General features: G+C 38.5%; 1 protein-coding gene across 1 annotated transcript in view; it reads right to left on the bottom strand.

Annotated features, from left to right (window-relative positions):
* nectin1b (nectin cell adhesion molecule 1b) overlaps positions 1 to 22,159 on the bottom strand; it is a 142,586-nt gene that overhangs the window by 4,575 nt on the left and 115,852 nt on the right. The window contains exons 7-8 of the mRNA XM_029445967.1: positions 19,316 to 19,409; positions 13,465 to 13,566 (exon numbers count right to left, since the gene is read on the bottom strand). Of these exons, the coding sequence (XP_029301827.1) occupies positions 13,465 to 13,566; positions 19,316 to 19,409 (196 nt within the window). The remainder of the gene's footprint in view (positions 1 to 13,464; positions 13,567 to 19,315; positions 19,410 to 22,159) is intronic.

Below are 22,159 nucleotides of genomic sequence, written 5' to 3'. Positions count from 1 at the left end.
ATTTTGCTATTACATTGGCATTGACACTGCTACCCACAATGCTACTCGCTCATTCTATTGAAATCACCACAAAATGCAGGAAAGAAAAAAGATTATCTTTGTGGCAATGTAAGGTCACTTATCTTGATCTGCACAAACATAAATATAGTGCTTTCAGCCATAAACAGTTTATGTGTTGATTTCAGTGTTTGGGAACAAATCTGACCAGAATTACATTTCTGATCTCCTCCAAAAGAAAGCATCATTGCAAGAATATAAATTAGCCTGGTGCATCCAATAGTTTTTTCAGCAGTTTCCTTATTTTAACTTTTTTGAAAAAGGGGAAGATAGGACATGATACTAATAGTAATACTAATGCTAAGAATAATGATAAGAGTAAGAGTAAGAGTAATAATACAAATAAGAGGAGTAAGAATATGAATAATAAGAACAACACAATAATGAGAATACAATAAGAAAAAAATAATATTATATTAACATTAATATTAAAAATAACAACAACAACAACAACACTAATATTAATCATACAAATAATAAATGACATTTTACTTTGTTGTGTGTCCCTGGTGGGCACAAGGCCCTAATCAACTCTGAACTCAGAATTTAAATTCCTGGAATGGGTTTGATGTTTTCAAAGAAAAATAATTATGATTAATACATGATTATGTAATGACAACAGACATGCGACAAAAAAAAAAAAAAAAAAAACATGGATGAGAGTGAAAATGGAACTTACGAATATTCCTCAAGCACCTCTACATCTACGAAAACGATGATCCCAACTCTGAAAATGTTTCAACGGGGCAACAAAACCACAAACAGACTTAAATATGCCTACAAACTGTTGCATGTCCTAAACAAAATATAAAAATGTGGATGTTTACATGTATACTAATAATAAAGCCGTCATAAAACACATATAGTAAATTATAAATAAAGTTCAAACTGAAATAATATCTTCATTTAAATGAATTGTCCTTAGTTGTATTAACAGGGACATAACAACATGCACTTTGTGTGATACAAAGATCGAAACAATACCCAACGAAAAGGCTCTGATTTGAAGTGACATCGTGAGGGATGGAGGTACAATAAGCACAGTGGATCTCAGGGAGACCAAGGGGTGAGCGGTGATCCGGTGTGAAGGTGAGTTAGTGTTTTCACAGCAGAAGACATGCAAGTAAACCTCTCCTGACACACATGCAGGAGACAGAAGTGTCTGGAAAGCTTATTTGCTTCAGGTCAAGGACGGCTCAAGCACCGGAAGAAAACTTTCTACTTTGTCAGGTTATACATTTCTTTGCTTGTTGAGAAGACCTTGGAGACTTTAAGCAAAATTATAACTGAGCAGCATTTCTTCCTCCGTATAAATTTGTCTCAATACATTTAGGATTTAAACTTGAAACTAACAAAAGAAAGTAAAAGAAAGTCAACCTTACCTGTGAGAAATGCTTGAACTAAACCACTCAGACCATTGAAAACCACTAAGGCCTGTCAAGTTTGGTCATTTAAAAAATAAAAACTGGTTTAATTATTTAAAGATTTGGATATTTTGGGAGATATGTTTATTTGCTTTCTTGTCAACATTTATGTCTGTTATAAATTAAGCTGGAGCCAGCAGCCGGTCAGTTTAGCTTAGCACAAAGACAAGCTCTTCTAACAGTAAAACATATATATTTTAAAGCTCACTATTTAATTTAGTCTTTTTAAATCTCTTTTTTTAAATAATCCGTACAAACACAGTGCTCGTGGTTATACAGGTCTTATGTGGATCTTTTTAAAATGTGCAGATTTTGTTCTTTTTCAATAGTCTTATGCTAACATAAACTAATCTGCTACTAATCTTTTGTATGATATTTTATTTTTTAAATCAAACTCTTAACAAGAAAGCAAATTATTTGTGTTTTCCAGAGTGTATGAGATCTTTCAGAAACACAATTTTAACTCCACATAAATGAATTATTAATATGTATAGACACTATACATAGATCCAACTAACTGACTTTCCACAGAAAGTTGGTTTCTTATCTGTTCTCTTCATAAGACACTTTGATCACATGATGTCAGTGTCTCTGTTATTATTTTATGCTATATATCTATCAAGCTTGTGTGGACACAATGCGTGTTTAGGATTATCAGGTGGGCTTCTTCCAACAGACCAGTAAAAAAGAAAACATTTCCATGGAGCACCACAGCGCAGTCTGACAATCATATTTCTATAACAGCTGCAAGCTAAATATGTGCTTCACTGACAGCACACCCACACTCAGGTTTACGTGTATGTGAGAGCAGCTCACCAAGTACAGTAGTTTCACAAAAATCAAAACTCAAACAGCCGCCAGCTGTCAGATTACTAAAACATTTCAGCATTGCTTTCAGCCATCTTTGTTCTTTCTACCACTTAGGGCATAAACATTGGACCTTTTCAAATCCTACACATCGGGGCTTTACATTTCTCCAATTATGTTCTTGGCCTTACAATACTGTCTGTAACTTCAAGAAAAGTTGAGCCTGTTTGTCATTTGCTTTTATTACTTGCACTAAAATAAATTAAAATAATCCGCATTTTTTCACAGATTTCATTTAAATTGGAGGCCTCCGTATGCTAGTGTGCCAATTGGCAACTGCTTCAGTTTGACCTGTAAGATTGTGTTAATCAACAAAACTTTTTTTTATGACTGTATACTATTTCACCTTAGGGTGATGTACAGCAGAAGTCAAGCTGAATATGTATTTCCACAGTTTCATCATCAAACTCTGGGCGGTGTGCCAAGGACTTGGATGATTTAAAATAATGGCTGAAATCTGAAGACACACAGCTTACTTACTTTGAAAGGTACATCTAATTTGTACAAAGTCATAAAAAAAAAGAAAACATTACCTTGAATTTAGACTTAAAAAATTGGAAAAGCAGCACAAGGCACTAATGTACCATTTGTAAAAATATACAAATCTTATCAGCCTACGTCACAAAATTAGAGAGGCTGATAGAAGAGTGCTCCGGCCTTCTGGATGTCAACATTATTGTAAGAACAAGAGATTGTTGGAAATAATCTCGCACGGAGAGTGAACAATGAAAAGCCCTGAGTGAGCCCTCTGTTCAGAGAAACACATCGACTATCGGCCACTGCCTGGTTCATACCCTGACACTGAATGTGAACTGAAGTGACGACAGACAATGATTGAAAACATCGACTGTTAACTTCACAGCTCTCACTCTAATGTTTTCCTGTTGTTTAACACTAGAAACAGATGCAACGTCTGCTGCGGAGAAAGTCACTAACATCTGGAGCAAAAATGTTGCTTTCCCTTTACAAGATGAACTGAGACTGTGCCCATATTTCATGATCGCAATTAAAGTTACGTGCACTTCTTTTGCACATCTTGTATTTTCTTAGGACATTGCACAGCATCCCCTGCGGCTTCATTTATGCGTAATAATGTAATTATCAATTAATTCATTATGTCACATTTACAGAAACCTGTAATGTTGACATATGATAGATCTATTCAGCTATGTTGCATTACATCTTCACCCCTGACCCTTTCTTTGGTGTACAACTGAAGAAACCAGCTCTCAGTAGGCAGACGTGTTTTGTGGTATCTGGACGTCACTGTTGCTGCTTTATCCGTACACTTGTGTTGCCTTTTAGCTTTATGAACATTCAGACTTCTTAACATTATTTTGCCAAAGAAACTGGGTTTGGCTTTTTTGCACTATTTTTAGGAAGCTGTTGTCTTTCTGATGACTGCTATATGGCACCATTGATCACTATTGATGCAGTAGTGTGTTACTTATTCCAACATGTAGCTGGAAAGTAATTGACTGTTGATTTATGCCTGTGACGCTCAATATACATCGGGCCAGATATATCAAGGACATGTCAAAAAGTAAACTAATGTAATAAAATGTTAAACTCCATATGGTTATAATGTGATCTAATTTTCAGTGATAATATGAATGTATTTCAAATGGGGAGCTGTTTCGAAAATGAATGGCCATCTCAGCCTGACTGATTTTGACACTTTTCCTCACATGTTCACATCTCGTCTGCTCAAAAACAACTAAAAGTGTTAAAAACAATAAAAGAAGACAGCATGTTGTGTTCTATCCAAGTCCTGTTTCTACATAATAAACACAAACTGAAACAGGAAATGAAAAAGGTGCAAATGTAAAAAGAGGAAGGTCTGCCCAAAATAGACGGATGACTTCACTTTGATACCAGTTTACTCCCTTCTGTCTGTCTTCAGATGTCATGTTTATTCTGCCAAACAACAGTCTGCAAACATCAAGAATCAAACCTGAGACAAATTGTGCTTCTACACGTCCATTCAGCTTGTCCAGCTGCTCACACACCGGGAACAGAAACAACAGCAGCTTCAAAACTGTTCTATGAGGATTCAACAATTATTCAAATGGGAAATGCAACAGAAGGCTGCAGGTGCTTTGTTGCGTGTGATTGCGTTGTTTTATCGTTAATGCAACAGAACCTGCAGCTTTTCTTCTTTGTTGCTCAATTGTAAGTGGTCAAGGTGCCAAATCAATCAGGCAAAGATGGCAGTTAAGGCCCCATGTTGAAGTTCGGCAACAGAGCTGACTCTAGATCAGTTTAGGTCAGGTCAGACTTCCTCTTTCTCACTGAAATAAAAGCATTGGGATTTATGTTCGACTTTGTACGAATATAAAGCAAAAGAGGACAAGAAGGAGAACATTCTCACATGCATAAATTGAAGTGAAAGTGAAGGTTAATCTAAATGAAATCTGGCTCACCTTGAACTCATTTTTAAGCACCAGTGTGTTAAATAGATAGGCTGACCTTGGAGAAGTATGGACCAAATAACTTTTCATATCTGATAATGTAATAACTTTGTAAAAGCAAAAGGTTGCTGTTTAACTAGAATCAAGCTGTGATTAACAGTTGGCTGATTTATTTCACAGATTACCTTTAAGTCATTGACCAAAAGGTGAATAAAAGATTAAATCAGAGAATAAAATGAGGATTTTGTCAGCCTGGTTATGAACTAGTAGTTCAGTTGTTGGCTGAGCAAACAAAGATCTTCTTGAATGGTGTAACGTTGTGAGTGGAGCCAGTGAAGACGAGGCTTAATGCCTTTTTACAAACAGCCAATGTCTACAGGCAATTCCCTGTTGGAGCTCTTGTGCTGCTACAGTATACCATCCATCACAGCGCTGCTGACTGAACAGCTGTGAACGATGACATAACAACTGAATGAAAATTCATTAATTGTTCTCAGAACTAATGTGTAATCTTAGAACATGTTTAGATATCAGGTATCTGTTTTATTTACAGTACACAATTGCATACTGTAATTGTTAGTAAAGAAATGTTAATTAGATGTACACGTCCACTGTATTAGAGAAGTGAATGCCTTGCATATTTTTTGAAAGAAATTATTACATCACGATTTTAACTCAAAATATTTGAATATACTTAAAACGGTCATATAGATAATATCTCTTGTTCTAATTCACTTTTACCTGTTTCAATGATGTCCTTAACACATAATGATATTTTGAAATGAGGCTCTTCTTCGCTCCACTAAAGATAATATCTACTGTTTCAAGAAAAATGAAGGTATTGTAATGGAAATCTTTTAAGACCCAAAGCCAGAATGAATTATGTTTTACTATGGATATTTTTGGGAGACTTTGAGGAGCTTCCTCCAACATGCAGCTGCCAAAGATTTAATAGCAGAGATAAGTCTGGGATGTTAATATGGACTGAATGTGGCCATGGTTTTGTATTAAAGCGATGTTTGCAGGACTATTTAAATCTGCTCATTTGCATGGCGGAGTGAAGGTTGTATCAGGACCAGATCATTGCTCTCCACTCTGTCTATGCATTAGTCACAATCTGAAATACTTCGATTGACTCCTATGGAAGCCTAAATAAATCTATACAAATAATCACTACTAATAATAAAAATAAGCAATATGAAAGGAAGTCTAAGAGCTATTTCCCTGTTACAGTACAGCACACTGACATACATGATTGTCTCCTTGCTGAACAATACAGTAATAATATTGCTATACAGTGTTTTAGTTTTTTATTTGAGTTCTGAACTTTTTTGCCTTCTCATTTTGGCTTTTTATTCATATTGAATGAGCATTGTTGGAGGGAGCCTGAGAACTGGCTGCTTATTGGTCTTATGACAATAAAGACTAGTAACTCGCTGCTGTGCGAGGTGTACACTATGCACGCGTTGACCAACCCTGTCTCATAGAAATACAGTGAGTACGTTTCAAACTAAACCTAATTCTGTTTGCTATTAACATAATGACGATATGTTGTTAGTTGATATAATACGGAACATATCTCAACGTATTCCCTTGGTTATCCCTGCAGTTTCCGCTCGTAGAAACTAAGGATAACACATTTTAAAATTGTTATAATTAGGCACTAGCAGCACTGGGAAAGATCGTGATCTTGGTTAAATAAAGCAACATTCAACGGTGACTTGAAGCATGAGACATGATGTGTTTACTTAATTAACTTAATCTTAACCAAAAGCACAATCTTTCCCCAACCGTAACTTGATTTTGTTGAAACCTGACCACTTTGTACGCCTGCCATCCATCCGGATCTCCACACTACAACTTCTGTATGTAGCACGTTTTTTTTTTTATCCCAACGTAAGTGGAAAAACAAATTAGCACTATATATACACAAATGTAATTTCTAGGAGACTTGTGGGGAACGTTTATTGTTGTCACTCCACAATCACTCCCGTCATTGCAGGGAACGAGGAAGTGAACTGTAAATACTCTGTATTGAGTTAACTCATTATTGTGAGTTGGCTGACTGAAATGAATTTTCTGTGTTGTTCTTTTGTTTTATTGTCGTGTTTACGTGTCGAACAACTGACAGAGGAGCTCGTTGACGACAACAGATGTCATAATTATTCATCATGCAAGCCAAAGAATCTTTAATTTAACCGACTGCTATGTATAAGTCGATAATGGTACATTGAGGAATTGCTTATTTATCATTGTTGTTACATTGGGTAAACTAATCATCACAAAGCCAATAATTAAAGGGAGGATACAAACTGTCTCCTGGCAACCATGGCTATTTGTCCAGAGAGAGCTGGACTCAATGCTTCATTGTCTCTTTAGCTTCTCTTGGTGTAAAGCATCACAGAGTTGCAGGGTGGACAAACATGTTTACTGACATTATTTCTGGTTACTCGGCTGGTCAAAATTCAAACAGCATCTCTTGTTATATGGAGCCGACAACGAGTGAATACCTTATGTAGCTTTAAATTCTTGCTGCCTGGAGATGTTACACCAGCTAGAAGAGAACTGCTGCTTCAATATTTCAATAACACATTTCAACATGTCTCAACAATAGCTTAAAGAAAAATTACCACCCTTTAGGGATTGCCATAGAAACCAGCCCAACCAGTCTAGCAACAAGGTAATTTGTGGGCCATCATATCGCACTTTTCTGTGCGTCTATAATGACCTGTACTTGTGTGTGATGGGAGGATTTGGCTGCTGTGGGGTTCAGATGGGATATTAGAGCAGCATCTTGGAGATGAGAGCTTGCTACCAATCAGACGTTTCAAGTGTGGCTTAATCACTTGAGAAACACATGTTGTTTGTGACTCTTCAGAAAAAAAATATTTTACATGATACCTCCAATATTTTTCCACCCTCATTGTTGTTGACAATTACCATAAGTTAAAAACATTTTGAAACACTACGTTAAATGTGAAAGCACATTCTTTGAAGATGTTCATGCAAAAGACTCATGCGGCTCAATCGCCCACACTGTGGATATTAGGAGGAACTGTTCACATGGCAGAGACTATCCCTACATTTCTATACCATCAGGATTCATGCACACGACGGCAAGACGAAAAGATGAAGTGTGAAAAAATAAATGTTTCAAATATTGTTTTCCAGTGAGTCATATTTTACATGACATTTTCTCAATATAATAAATATAATAAATGTAATTAAATGGCTGATCTTATGATTGCTCCCGATAATGGGCAGGCTAGATTTAGATTTCATTGTGTCTCTGCACGTCTCTGCCACGAGTGTTATATTCTGTACAAATAATAGCCTGAAAATATCTCCACCGCAATCAAACTCTCTGCAAAGCTGCGAGGGGGAAATCAAATGACGGCCGGGACTCAAGAGGAAGGTAGACAAGGCAACCATGTGGAGCATATAAAGGGAGGTCAGTGCATGTGAGAGGGGGATGAACGAAGGGAAGGAGTGCATCAGTCTGTGTACCTTGAGGCCAAAGTCTGAGGGGAAAGGCCTATAATGGCATGCGCTAGTGTGAGCTAGGCTGGATGGTTGCATACTCGACAAGGTCCCCAGGGCCAGTGTGAGCAGAGCTTCGTGGGCTGGGAGAAGAGGCCAAAGCTGTAGTATCCAGCTCCGCATACTGGACATCGCAGTCCTTGTGGCCAGAGTTCTGGAGACAAGAGAGGCGAAAGGCGTGTGAGGAGTGAGGCAGCCAAAAATATGAGAAAGAGTGAGAAAGGCAGATTGACAGACTGACAGAGATAGAGAGAGAGTGGCAGACAGACAGATGAGAAAAAATAAAGAGTGAAGATCTGACGGCCATGGGGACATTTTGAGTCAGTGAGCAGCGGTGTTAGAGAGGAAGGCAAATGTGGAATCATGGAACACATAAATAAAATGTCAGATTAAGCCTGGATGTGACAAGCTGATGAAAAGATGGAGATGTTGCACAGAAAAACAAAATAGTCAGACTGAAATCAAAATATGAATAAATAAATAAATGGTTAGAGATGAGGAAGGATTCAGACTTTGTTTACATGCATATAATGACATTGTTCTATAATTTAGATTCAGAAAAAAGCTTAATGAAAGTGTTTGCGTTCGCAACAGAGAGAGGTTTCTATTCAGTAACAATGTGTTTATTTCAGATTTTTGCTCGTGTGCGATTTTCTAAATATTACGCAATTCTCAGAGTTGATGGGCATGAAACCTGATTTAAACAAAAACAATCGCTGGAACCAAACAAAACAAACGCACATGTTGCAACTAATGCTTAGATTATGGTTAACGCATGCCCACACAATCTTTCTGAAAAACTAAACTATGAAGACAATAATTTATGTGTCCTGGCTGTAACCCCAGTTATTGAGCTGCACATGGAGGTATTTACAAAACCCCAGAGCACACTGATGGAGTAGCTGGAAATGTTGCTTTAAAACTGAAATATCATCGTGCATGTAAACTCAGACAAAGTCCTTCATTCAACCAGCATCTGACCACTGAGCACAAACTCCAATTATTGGCCGACTGATTGACTCGATGAGCAATTGTCCATGTGGATGATTGAGTTAATGACTCTAATGGGTTAATCAATAAATGACAATGACAGCATTCAGCACTGTTTATCCAATTCCAAAAATAATTCTTGGATTGTTGTTTTCTGCTCTAAAAAAAGAGACTCAAATGCACTGCGTCAAAAAATAGACTCTCACTGACAAGACAAACATATAAAATACATTGTAAAGTATTTAGTGTAGTAACAGGGAATGTTTGGATAAAAGAACTAACACCGATAATTGCTGCCTTCTCATGTCATGGCCGACACTGATAAGATAACAGATACAGAGTTTTGTATTTTTAAGTTCATAATCTGTATTTTATGCACATCTTATGGTATGAAAGGCTGAGGAGCAGTGAGCAAAGGATGATGAAGGATTTAATATTCCAACCAAATCTGACATCACTATTATTAATGCAACAAAATCAAAGAACAGTTCTGACTCTTCAAATGTTCATTACTTTTTTTCTGGTAATGTATTTGTTATTGTTGCTCTTCTTCTTCTTCTTCTTCTTCTTCTTCTTCTTCTTCTTCTTCTTCTTCTTCTTCTTCTTCTTCTTCTTCTTCTTCTTCTTCTTCTTCTTCTTCTTCTTCTTCTTCTTCTTCTTCTTCTTCTTCTTCTTCTTCTCTTCTGTTTATTGGCTGATTGAAACCTACTTCAAAGCTGCGTACCTCTACCTACTGTATCCTACCTTTGCATTATCGGCCGATAATATATCTGCTATTATTTCATTATTTGAATAATAAATAATATAAATTTCACATCATCGACTGATAGTCTATCGCCTGACAGGTATTGTGCCTTTCTAACAACAAGAGAAGTGAAAATGTGTGTATTACACCGACTAAAGATGGATGTTAACGTGGCGATGGACTGACATGTCATTTTATGTAAAGCAAAACAAAGCGGTACTCTCAGCACAGAGGGGGACAAATGGGAGTCAGACTGCACTGATGTTTGTATAACCAACAACCTAGAATTACAGATGATGGCAGGAATCAAACTATAACAGACACATCTCCCAATTCAACCGGCAACATTTTCAATTGTAATGTTTTCGACTTTTAGTCTTTCTGCTTGTTCCTGGTGATCATGGAGCAAGACATTGGGAGATGCGTGTCTGAGTACATGCAAAGCAGAGATGTCAGCTGTCCTGTATCTGCCTAAACAACCTCTCAGGACAGAAGGTGAGGGGGTGTGAGGGAGGAGATGCAATGGGATGATACCTGTTGTCACCCCTGCATTGCATCAGTGTACCTTATTTCCATCTGAGAAAGAATTACATAGAAATGATTCAAGCTTTTACAGAATTTCACGTTAATAATTTAAATCTACTATGCAATCTCTCCACCGGCCCATATTCCCCGACCACTCACACCCTGTGCTCGCTGGATATTTAAATATCAAGAATATTTGTCATGACCAGAGTGCAATCAGGGGGAAAATTACAGCCACATCGCATTCAAAATTGGCAGATAGTGTTTTGCCCCTAGAGAATCATCATTAGTAACACTCGATGCTCAGCAGTCAATGCATGTCTCTCACAAATAGTGTTTCGAAAAGCTCACTGATACCCTGTTCATCTTGAGAGCAGCCCCTAAACTTCAATTTAAGTGAAATGTTAGATAGGAAAGAGATAGGAAATAAATCTTAAAAGAAGTACCCAGTCTGTGTCCAACTCCAAGGATTATCAGAATTAAACATCTGGTTCCGTTGTGTATAGAGTTGGAGATGATAGTTTAATATCCTTGAATTACTATGCAGGAAATCTAAATCAATTTGTCTGGAGGAAATAGTGATAGTAATTGAGTTATCACAAAAAAAATGTGTTTGACACAAGGAGCCATTTAAAAAGCAAACCATAAATGCAAAGAAGTATTATTGTAAAAGCTTGGCTGACAGGCTAAAATATGAAAACACAAAACATGTAGGTAAATAAGAGCATCTGTAAAGCACAGTTATGGAAAATGTAGGTGATGTTTCAGAGGAAGTTTAGCCAGAGATGTGTTCATCAGTTTCATACTAAAGAAAAGTAACTTTGAATAAACACAGCAGACAGCATCAAGCCAGTTATTCAACAGACCAGCAATCCAGATAAATATAAAACATTATTTACTGTGATGTCAATCAAACACTGTAACAAAAGCAAGTTAATTCAACTTAAAAGCCTGAGTGGCCAGGCTGCCTTTTAAGTGAATTACAAACTATTGAACTCAATAGTTGGTTTATTTCTCTGAGTGCTTGATTTGTTATTTTCAACAAATCCAATGAAAAGACCAAATCTAACAATGTCTTAGTCTCTCTCTTAATACTCTCTGACTGTGGCTTTCATCTATGAACCCAGTGGTTCCTACTGAGGACAAACATCTTTACAAAAGGTCACACAGATCAAGTTTAAAGACACTGTAGTTGTTTATCTGATATTACTGAAAGAGGGACAAATAGTGAATTTCTCAGGGGAAATTACCAGCGTTGGATGAAAACACATTTGGTGCGTTAGTGCAACGTGTTCTCACACAGCGGATCAGTATGATATTCTTTCCTCCCTTTTTTTTGCGTTCTCCTATGAACGTCCAGCAACAAAATAAATGTGCGTCTTTACAGAAAACAACTTGGTTACGTTTAGGAAGAGATCGTGGTTTGGGTTAAAATAACTACGGAAGTAGGGAAGTTACATGACAAATAAATACATTCTGGATTCACACTGGACTCAAATGGTCTACGGGGAGAAAGTCTGGTGTTTTTGGACCCACCAAACCACTCCTCCCCCTCCCTGCATGAACTCTCTATACTCACTCTTTATGCTGTTCTCATAAAGAACAGCCTGTCTAGTGAGTGTTCATGGCAGCAGGAAGTATTTGGACTATTTGGGACTGACTTAATCACGGTCATGGTAATAAAAGGAACATGTCACCCAGTGCCACAGTGTAGCTCACTGGTGTGTTTTAATAGTAACAATGGAGCTCTATGATACCGAGACATGAACTATATTGGGCTTTGGATACACAGAAAATACTTGTTAGTCCAATCACTTTATTGGTGTTTGTTGTTGTTTCACAGGATTTGTTGACAATAAAGAAAACAAGGAAGGTCTTGAACTCATGATTGTAACTTTTGAAACGGTTGTAAATGCGCTTTTTAGAAATGTTACGTTTATTTGATAAATCTAATCAAACTGATAACTAAAAGAGACATTACTGTCACTGACATGATCAAGAGATTTCACAGTGGAATCAGAGGGTACAAGGTGTTGATAGCAAATGCTTTAATCCAGATTAACACCCACATGGTACGGTCTTCAATTTCTGCACATTAGCGCTCTGGAAGCTGCTCTTTGCACATCTACACCAACAGCAGGTGTTTGTTTGTTTCATGCAACATGACACTACTTACCTTCACATTGCAGGTGGTGATACGAACTGAAAGAAGATTGTTCCTGTTTGACACCTGTATGATATAGCTGCTCCAGCTAGCGTTGACACAACAACACACAGGCTTACGCATGCAAATACATTGTCTAAAAGTCCAAAATATTTTATTTTATTTAACTCAGTCAACTTCCCCCCCCCCCCCCCTGAAAGCACTAAAGCATCTGTGCCACTGAGGGAGGCATCTGATACAAGAAAGCAAACACTTCATAGTCAACAGTTAACACTCGGGGGGGGGAATAATATACTGTCGAGCATCGTACTGCAATTCATCTGCACACGGTTGCCATGCAAACACACAAGTAATTACGAGAGATTAGAGGAAGTGGAGGGGAGGGGAGTCAGAGGGCAGAGCAGCTGATGAGTGTTGGGGTCCGAATGTGGAAGAGTCCACACACACACACACACACACACATGGAGAGAGGACGTCGGCTGGCCCAGGTTTAGATAGACGAAGGGGAGTAGTGCAGATATGAAAGATGACATATGGAACTTGGTCAGAGCACCCGCTGGAAGCAGCTACGTTAAAGGTCCTCGTGACATTCAAGAAGCACCACAGCGTTGCATTTCATTTATCAATCTGTTCTCAAATATAAAGCTGCACCAGCAATCACTACTGGCCGCAAGCGGCAGCGGCTGTCGATGCACACTTCATAGAGAAGCTCCTTTTGAACACGCTCATAGGACTACTCACCAGTTTATCAGTGAAGGGGGTCGACTCAGAGGGCGCCATGTCGTAATAAGGAGGCTGAAGTGGAAGCTTCTGCATTTCTTCATCCTTGTCGAGATGAACCACCTACAGGAAACACAGAGAGCTCAGCAAGATTCATAATGAGCTCCAAGAGTCCAAAGCAGGCTCCACAACCCCTCACCCAGGTTAACTTTGAAATTATCGGCCATCGTTAAACTGCTACCGTGGTTGCATACGCATTAGTTCAGAGCTGCAACATTTCAGCAGCCGAATGTTATGTCTTGACTTCATTTGCTCATATTTGGTTTTCCAGAGGTAATGAGCAGAAACAAGATGGGAAATCTGACAAGCTTGACAACAGTTTGAACTTTAGTCGCTCCGCTGAACTCCACATGGTCATCAAAGTTATTTTGTCAAATTAATCCCTTCCATATCACACAAAAGGTATGATGCAAACTTATGAAATAGTGGAGCAGAAATATACAGCTGCAGGAGCTTGCTGTGCTACACAGCCACTGAAGGGGAAACTGCAGGGAATTGAATTCATACATGAAGGACACATGTGATTATAAAACAGATACGCTGCGGATTAATTACAGTTTAGCAAACACAGGTTGTCAATACATAGATGAAGCTCCTTGAAACCACCTTTATATGTTACATGAGAGATAATATCTTGCTTCCTTTTTACAAGAGAAAAAAACAAAACATTAACATATTAACCATTTCAACATCATAACAAATATTGTACATTACAAGATATAGAACAAGAGTTTGAATCATGTTGGATTTCATAATGAAGGGGTTATTGTAAATTATTTTGTATACATGTCTAACTATCTAACAGGGAACGATGTTAACCCTATAGTGATAATAAAAAATGATTCCGGAAAGAGAGCAGAGCACATAATAAAAGAAGGTTAAAGATGATGGAACCAATCCTATTCCACTTTATATATACAATACATATCTCATAACGACACGAGAACTGACAGCTGCCTTCAGAAGATGTTTTATTTTTTTTTCCGTTCAGCACACTAGTTGGGGGCTAATCCACGAGTTTGAGGTTCTCACTCTGAATTTCAAGATGCAGCTATAAGGTTTTCTGCAGCATAACAGAAGCAGCGTATCAGAAAGGTGGTGGGGGGAGAGTGCAAAGTGCTCATATAGTTTTCCTTCAGCTGGTTTTAAACTTTCACCACAGAGTGTTCCTAATTGATCTGTCATAATCACAATGCAAAGTTTGACGCCGCTGACAGCGAAGTGCCTTTAAAGGGTTTTTAAGGTGAGGCTCTAGACACCTTTCACGACATGAAGGAATTAATTAATTTTGGAATAGCACACACAAAACCTTCATGAAACATTTGTCAGACCTGCACATTGCACAATGAAAAGAAACAAAAGTGAATGAAAGAAATCAAAGTCGTCCTTGAACAATGAAGTTATCAACGTAATAAATGTGAGATTAATATAACCGATGTTGGAACAATGCATTTCCTCTCCGCACCGCTGTGCAGTTAAATTTGAGGGATTAAAAGGCTGCCAAACGCTGTTTGATCCCCATTTTTCTTACACTCAAAAATAATTCTGTTGAATTTTAGTCAATATGCACTTGGTAGGGGTGAGCATTTCCATTTATATTACATCAGAAGGCGAAACATTTCATATTTGAGTGATGGAACGGTGAGCTGTGCACCGGAATTCCTAAGCAATTAGCTTGAGGAAACATTCTTTGGACCCATACAGACATCTGCCTCCAGGATGTCGTCTGTTTGGCTCTTGGAGTTCATCTCACAGCAACACACACCGAGTGTTGCGATGTAGGGAGCGCAGATGTTGATACTTTGGCTGTGTTGCCAGTTTTGCACTGTGCATTGGGCAAAGATAAAACCATGATGCTGCCAATTTCTTCAGGCCAGCCTGGTCACCTAGCAACCTATGCTAAAATAAAGCTGTAATCTCCAACTTTTTCAGGTTCATATTTCAATAATAGGATATACTGCATTACCGGTCTGTGTGGTCCTTTATTTGTTAAGAAATAATAAATAAAAAGATGAACTGGGGGTCTAGCAGCCACAGCAAAAACATTGTTTTAGGGTGAATTTAATGAATAAATGATCCTTTCTAATAATACTATTTCTTTATTTTAAACAACTCCTTATTTCTTATACTTATATTATCATAAAGATTTGTTTGTAGTTGGGAGAAAGTCTAGCAAATCAGTTCACAAACATCATGAACAACAACAACAACAACAACAACAACAACAACAACAACAACAAGTGTGTTATTATTACAAATTGCCTGGCAGTTCTACAGATGCTGATTATCTCAGTGTCATTTAGGAAGCAGCCCATCAAGATGATTGACAGGTTTTGGGGCAGGAACTTGTCCAGCTGAAGGGAGGAAGGCGAGACCAGAAGACTGATTTGTGGTTTATGATTTAAAGTTGTAGCTCAAATTATGCCGGAGCAAATTATTTTCATTTTTGTATCATTTGGAAACTGTCATGGAAAACAGATGTTGAATGATTGTTGAAGGTGCAGCCACACATGTCATGACCTGCTGTGCAGAATAAAATACAGCCATGGATATTAAGAAACCTGAAAGCTTGAACCTTAAAAAGGGATTTTTTTCAGTTAATACATATACTTTTCCTGCACATGCACATGCTTATTGTTTATGCGTCAGTGATTATTGTTCATTCATCCGTGCTTTACCCATCGTGTCACAAACCTTCTGTGTTATTTTCTGTGCTATTTCTTTTTGCTTACTTTTATTTTATCATATTTTCTCTTCCTGAGCGTGCAGCTTCTTTTAAAGGTTCAATGTGTAATTCTGAGCTGTGAGGACGAAGCGAGGTGGTGCGGGGGGTTTTCCCATTCCTACCACTTTAAATGTAATCCAATAAACAAACTATAAAAACAGACACGGAACATGGCTGTAATAAGCGAGTCAGGCAGCTGTACTTCTTCTCCCTCTGTACTGAGGGCAGACTGGAGCTACAGTGACTCACTATCACCTCTAGAGGAACAAGTGGTATTACAGACTGGACGTAGCGCAGCTAGCTGTTAGCATGCTAACTTCAGTAGATATCTCTGCAACACAACACATAGACGTCTTTGACATAACGTCAACTCTGTTACCTCTTCACATTCTGTTGATAATGTTAGATAATTGTTTGTCTTACACATTGAACCTTTAAAGCAACAACAGCCATACATTATTTTACATTAAATCCTGTAAGGGTCTAATAAATCTACATCTGTCCACTAATCACCAGAGAGTGTAGCATTGGATGCCTTGCTCAAGTGGCGACAGAGCACATTACTTTCCCTTCTTTTAATTTCCTTCTCTGCACAGATGTCCAGGAGTTTGACCTTGGAGCTATAAAGAGTATCATAAAGTTGGATTTGAAATCTCAGCAGTGCTGATACGCAGCAGCAAACTGCGGTTAGGTGAAGCTTCAATTATTCAGATTCTAATAATTCTTTTTTTAACTTTATCTCCCCAATTTGGAATGGCCAATTATTTTGTGCCACAGTCCTCGACTAAAGGCTTTAGAAAGCTCACTGTGAACTCTGTTGACTCCTGTCCTCTGTAGCCAACCTTTGATGAAAACATACTATTGTACTTTTTTCTTTGTGCTGTGGACAAAATCATTTGTCCATTATAAGCCCAATCAGTCAACCTCTAGACACGTATCTCCATAACACACGCATAATTCATTATAAGTCACATCTATAAAGATTGCTGTTGCTGAGTGCTGATATAGTGCTTCAGAATGTATTATGTGTGTTTATGAGTGTAGTCAAGCATTATGAAGGCACCATAATTCACCATGAATGCCCTCATAATGCTGCCTTAAAGTGACAGTTCACCACAAAATCAAAAATACATGTTTCCTCTTACCTGTAGAGCTATTTATGAAGAGTGTTTTGGTGAGAGTTGCCCAGTGTTGGAGATATTGCCTGTAAAGACGCATGCCTTCTCTCCAATATAATGGAACTAACTCTATATTGTATCACAGTGCAGAAAGATGCGTGCATCTACTCATTGTTGAGAGGCTCTCCTGAGCTTACCCGAGCTATACGTTACAGCTCGTCATTGAGTAGATGCACACTTCCTTCTACACCATTTGCTTCCATTATATTAGAGCAAAGGCATCACTAGGGCCTATATCTCCAACACTCGGCAACTCGCACCAAAACAATCTCGATTGATGAATATCACTACAGGTAAAAATCTGCTTTTTTGATTTTGGGGTGACCTGTACCTTTAACTCCACTGTAGAGAGCCATGTGTCTCATCTAAGACACATAAACTGTATGCCAACTCTGCATGCTACAGATTAATTGTGTACACTTTTTTGCAGTATACAAGAAATCTACATACGTACATGTTTTATACTAACAAGAAATTATGTAATATGTCCGCCAAGCAAATGCAATTTAAACTGCAAGTTGCCACTGCTAATCAAATGTAGCAAAGACACAGAAAAACGTTTTGTCCTAGGAATGCAGCTGTTATTTTTAGAGCTTTTTTATTTTCTTATTTGCAGTTGGTCCCATAGCTGTTTCTCCACAATCCAGGAAGGAGCTTCACAAGGAGGGTGCAACACACATACTGTTCATGCATCCGCCCAAACCTCTGCCTGTCTGTACATCTAAGCAGTGCCACTGCCGGGGTGTTGAACACTGGTCTGTGGGGAGTGTTTTGCCTCTTCGCCCCAGATCACTGATCTGAGAAAATTGTTATCAGTAGATTCTCCTCACTAATCCACTCGATGTTGACATTTCAGTTTGTCTCTTACTAATAATAAAACTGCTCATTCGAATTACGAAAACATCTCTCAAACAAACAAACAAACACTGCTGTGAAATAAAGTAGTTTATCAGACTTGAGAGGTACTTAATAATCTCCACCATTCTCCAAATACAATAGAGTTAAATAACCATATAGCGCATTATGTTTCAAATCATATGCTGCACATACCCAATAGGAAACACAGGGGCTATAATAATGCATTCAAACCAGAAATATTCCGAGCACAAACAACAGTCCTTTTTAATATTTATGATGCAGTGTGAGGTCAGTATTTATGTGTCAAAGTTGACCCACTTACCATTACTTTACTTATTAAGAGGGAAATTAATTAGCGTCAGATTGGTAATTACATTACATTTCTATATTTAAATATTCAAGCACTCTGAGCTAATTGTTCTGTGACTGGATTTTTGAAGGGACTCTGTGACAAGCACCAGTCCAGAGAAGAGGACAAGAAGCAGCTGGACAGCTTTGTGAGATGATGAGAAATACTGTTCAACATGAGGAACAATAGCCTCACTGTCACTAAACTGACATTTCACTGGATTCCCATAAATACCCTTCAGACACCAACCATTAAGTGATGTAGAGTAAAATCACTTTTCAAGAAGAGCAAAAGATTGAAGCTTTGTTACATATATTATTATAGCTGTGGTATGAACATAATTGGGCATGTTCTGACTTGTTTTTCTACATTTTCTATATATATATTTGGGTTTGAATTGGCAAAATTTCCCTCAGAAAATGTGACAGAAGTTTGAAAGTTCTCAGACTGTGTGTCAGATCAGTCAGAGAGGACAAGTATAAGAAATGTATTATTATAGTTGTGGTTTGAACATAACTGGGCATGTTATGACTTGTTTTTTGTCATTTTCAAAAACATTTTTAAGTTTGGATTGGCAACCTTTTACTCTAGAAATAGGACCGGAATTGGAAAGTTCTCAGACTCTGTGTCAGATCAGGCAAAGAAGAGAATGATACGTAAAGAGGAGGAGGAGGAGGAGGAGGAGGAGGAGGAGGCTCTTACCTGGATGTCATCGGATGTCAAGTGTCCCTTCATGTCACTGTTCTTCTTTTTGGGCGGAGGAGGGGCTGGTTTGTGGGCGGGTGGGAGGTCGGTCCTGTTAAGAGAGTGAAAAGATAACATGACACTCGGCACAGTCAGGGATCTCCACCCTTTACGTCCCTCACCTCTACAGCACTCTATAATGAGAAGTCCTGCCTGCACTTGCCTTTTTCACTCTTTCCTTGGATTTTGATAGATCTCGTGTTGGTGGCTTTGTTGCGGCGGCAGCCATTCCCCCTGCCCTTTCAAAGGCTCTCGCTGGAGAGACACTGTGCTAATGAGAGTGGGCTGTAATTGGACACTGAGGTGAGGAGGTAGGGATGGAGGGAGTATAGGGGGGCAGGGAGAAGGGCATGTGTGAGTCAAGTCCTCAGGGTGGAATGAGCCTCATCCAGAGTGCCACGTGGACAAACACACTGCCTGCCTATGGAGCTAAATCCGGTCCAAATGTTTTTATCATTTGGAAAAAAAAATATTTAAACTGAAAATTCAAGTTTTGATCTTGAACTTTGAAAAATACAATAATATATTCAAATATATTCTAAGTGTATGAACAGTTTTTCAGGTGGAATATTTTTTTATTTTGGAATATTATTTTTGATTCAGTTCTGTAATTCTTTAGAATAAATTATTTATTTAAATTTTTCACTTTCATATATATTTTGATATTTGAGTTCTTTTTTTTTTTTTTTGTTGCAGATTTTATGTTTTCAGTTTCAGATTGTATTTTTTTTACAGTTTCAGACTTTTGGCCCCGATCTGGCGTGTGGAGCATGGCTTCAACTGAGAGGGGCGTTGAAATGTGAGTGACAGCAAAACAAAGAAGGTTGAGGACCTTCCTCAATAATGGTGCCTTCAGGAAACGTAGGCACTGTGAGAAGTAAAAAACTCAAACACCAAAATATATAAAAGTGAAACATTAAAATAATTTATTCAAAATAATTACAGAACTGAATCAAAATATTTAATCAACTTGAAAAACTATTTATTTGTATTTTTCAAAGTTCAAGATCAAAACTTGAACTTTGAACTTTCACATTTATTTTGAAATGATCAAAACTTATGGCCCGGACATAGCTCCATACTTGCCTTTCTAGTGGGCAGCAACTGTTTGTTTCACATGAGCTGTGACTCAGAGAACTCAGCAGGCAGTTTCTGCTCTCCACCTTTCCCTGGATCCCTGGCACTAACACCCCCTTAATCCCAAGGCGGAGCGCCCCACCCCTCTGTTGACACACCTGGGGAGGAACAAAGCCTGAACACCTGTAACCATTTACATGCCGCCATTAACATAACTGTAAACTACCATTTTCTTCAAATCAGCAATGAAGTTTTCACTGGAGATAAAGGCCGCCCCGGCACACAGTCGTGGATACGATAATAACGAGGGGATATTAAATCGTGGGCAGGAAAGACAGCGGTAATTGAAAGCTTGATGTTGAACTTGTTTGAAGTACATCCGGATAATTATTTCAGACAAGGCAGCAGAGAGGTTGTTGCTACGAAATCGTTACAAAGAAAACCCCTTCCCTCAAACATGCTGGCAGTCAGATGTCATCTGCTCTATTCTGACATGATATCAGGAGTGATCAAAGATAATGAAGTGGAGCACAGACACTGAGCTGTGTACCTACATGCATTATCTCTAGCTCCTCCCGCCTCCCATTCGCACTGGTTCACGTCCTTATTGAATAACATGACCTTTCCGCAAGGCCAAGCCGGCGTTTTAATGTGCAGAAAATTTGTGCATGAGTGCACCTCTTAACTCTTTCTTTCACGCTCATTATTTCCAGTCCGTATCACCTTGTCTCCAGACAGGGCTGTCGTGCCGCTGCCAGATTCATGTGGCACCCTCTTCAGCCTGCCTGCAGCACAGAGGCAAACACACAGAAAGGCAGCACAATACACTCTTTCCATCGCAGAGCCTTTAGAGGAGAAGCATCCATATTTTTACTGAGACAGATAATGAGTCTTGTGGAAATTCGGTTTTCCACAGGTACAGCAGCGTGCTCATTATACAGTATTGTAATCTGTTGCTTTTGATTGACTGGATTCTGATACAGGTGAGAAATAAAATAAAAAAAGCTGCGATAGCTGACAAGATCATTTGCTTTCAAGAAATGCATGAGGTAAAATGTAATTTCCAGCCACTGCCTGCACTGTGCATGCACTGAGACACCGAATCATGACTTTCCTTCAATTAGCTGAGACACAAAGCTGATTAATTCCTCTTGCACTGACCTTATTGTCAATTTATTTAAAAGAAAATCTGCAGCCTCGTCCACCGTATGATAAAATATTTATTGTGTTTCAAGACAAATCAGTTGCACATCTTCATGCAGGATGAAATCATACCATGTTTACGTATGCATCATTTGCATTAAGATCCGGCTGCATTTTTCAACTTACATTTGATCCCATAGGACCACCGATGATTGCGTTTCATTGCACATTATGTGAAAGAGCCTGTTCCAATAGGCAGTGTGTTCGGGCCCCATATGCGGAGTGGGCTTATTGAATCTGACCAAACATGAAGGAACTCCCTCGTCTCATGACTACCACCCAGCAGCAACCACTTTCTCCCTGTCATAGCTCCTTGTCTTGATTGAATTCAGCTACATTTGTAATCATGTTACGCACAAACAGTAGGAGGCCGTCAGCGCATACACTGTCACTACTGGTTGACACAATAGCAGGAAAACAGAGCGAAAAGTACCATCAGTGTTTAATGAAGTGGTGTGTGTGCAGAGCGTACAAACATACAGTATGGCTTGGTGCTCATGGGCCAAGACAAACATACAGCTT

The sequence above is a fragment of the Cottoperca gobio genome, chromosome 13, assembly GCF_900634415.1.
Source record: "Cottoperca gobio chromosome 13, fCotGob3.1, whole genome shotgun sequence".
NCBI lineage: Eukaryota > Metazoa > Chordata > Actinopteri > Perciformes > Bovichtidae > Cottoperca > Cottoperca gobio.
The sequence above is the reverse complement of the archived record's forward strand: the minus strand, read 5'-3'. Positions and strand labels throughout refer to the sequence as shown.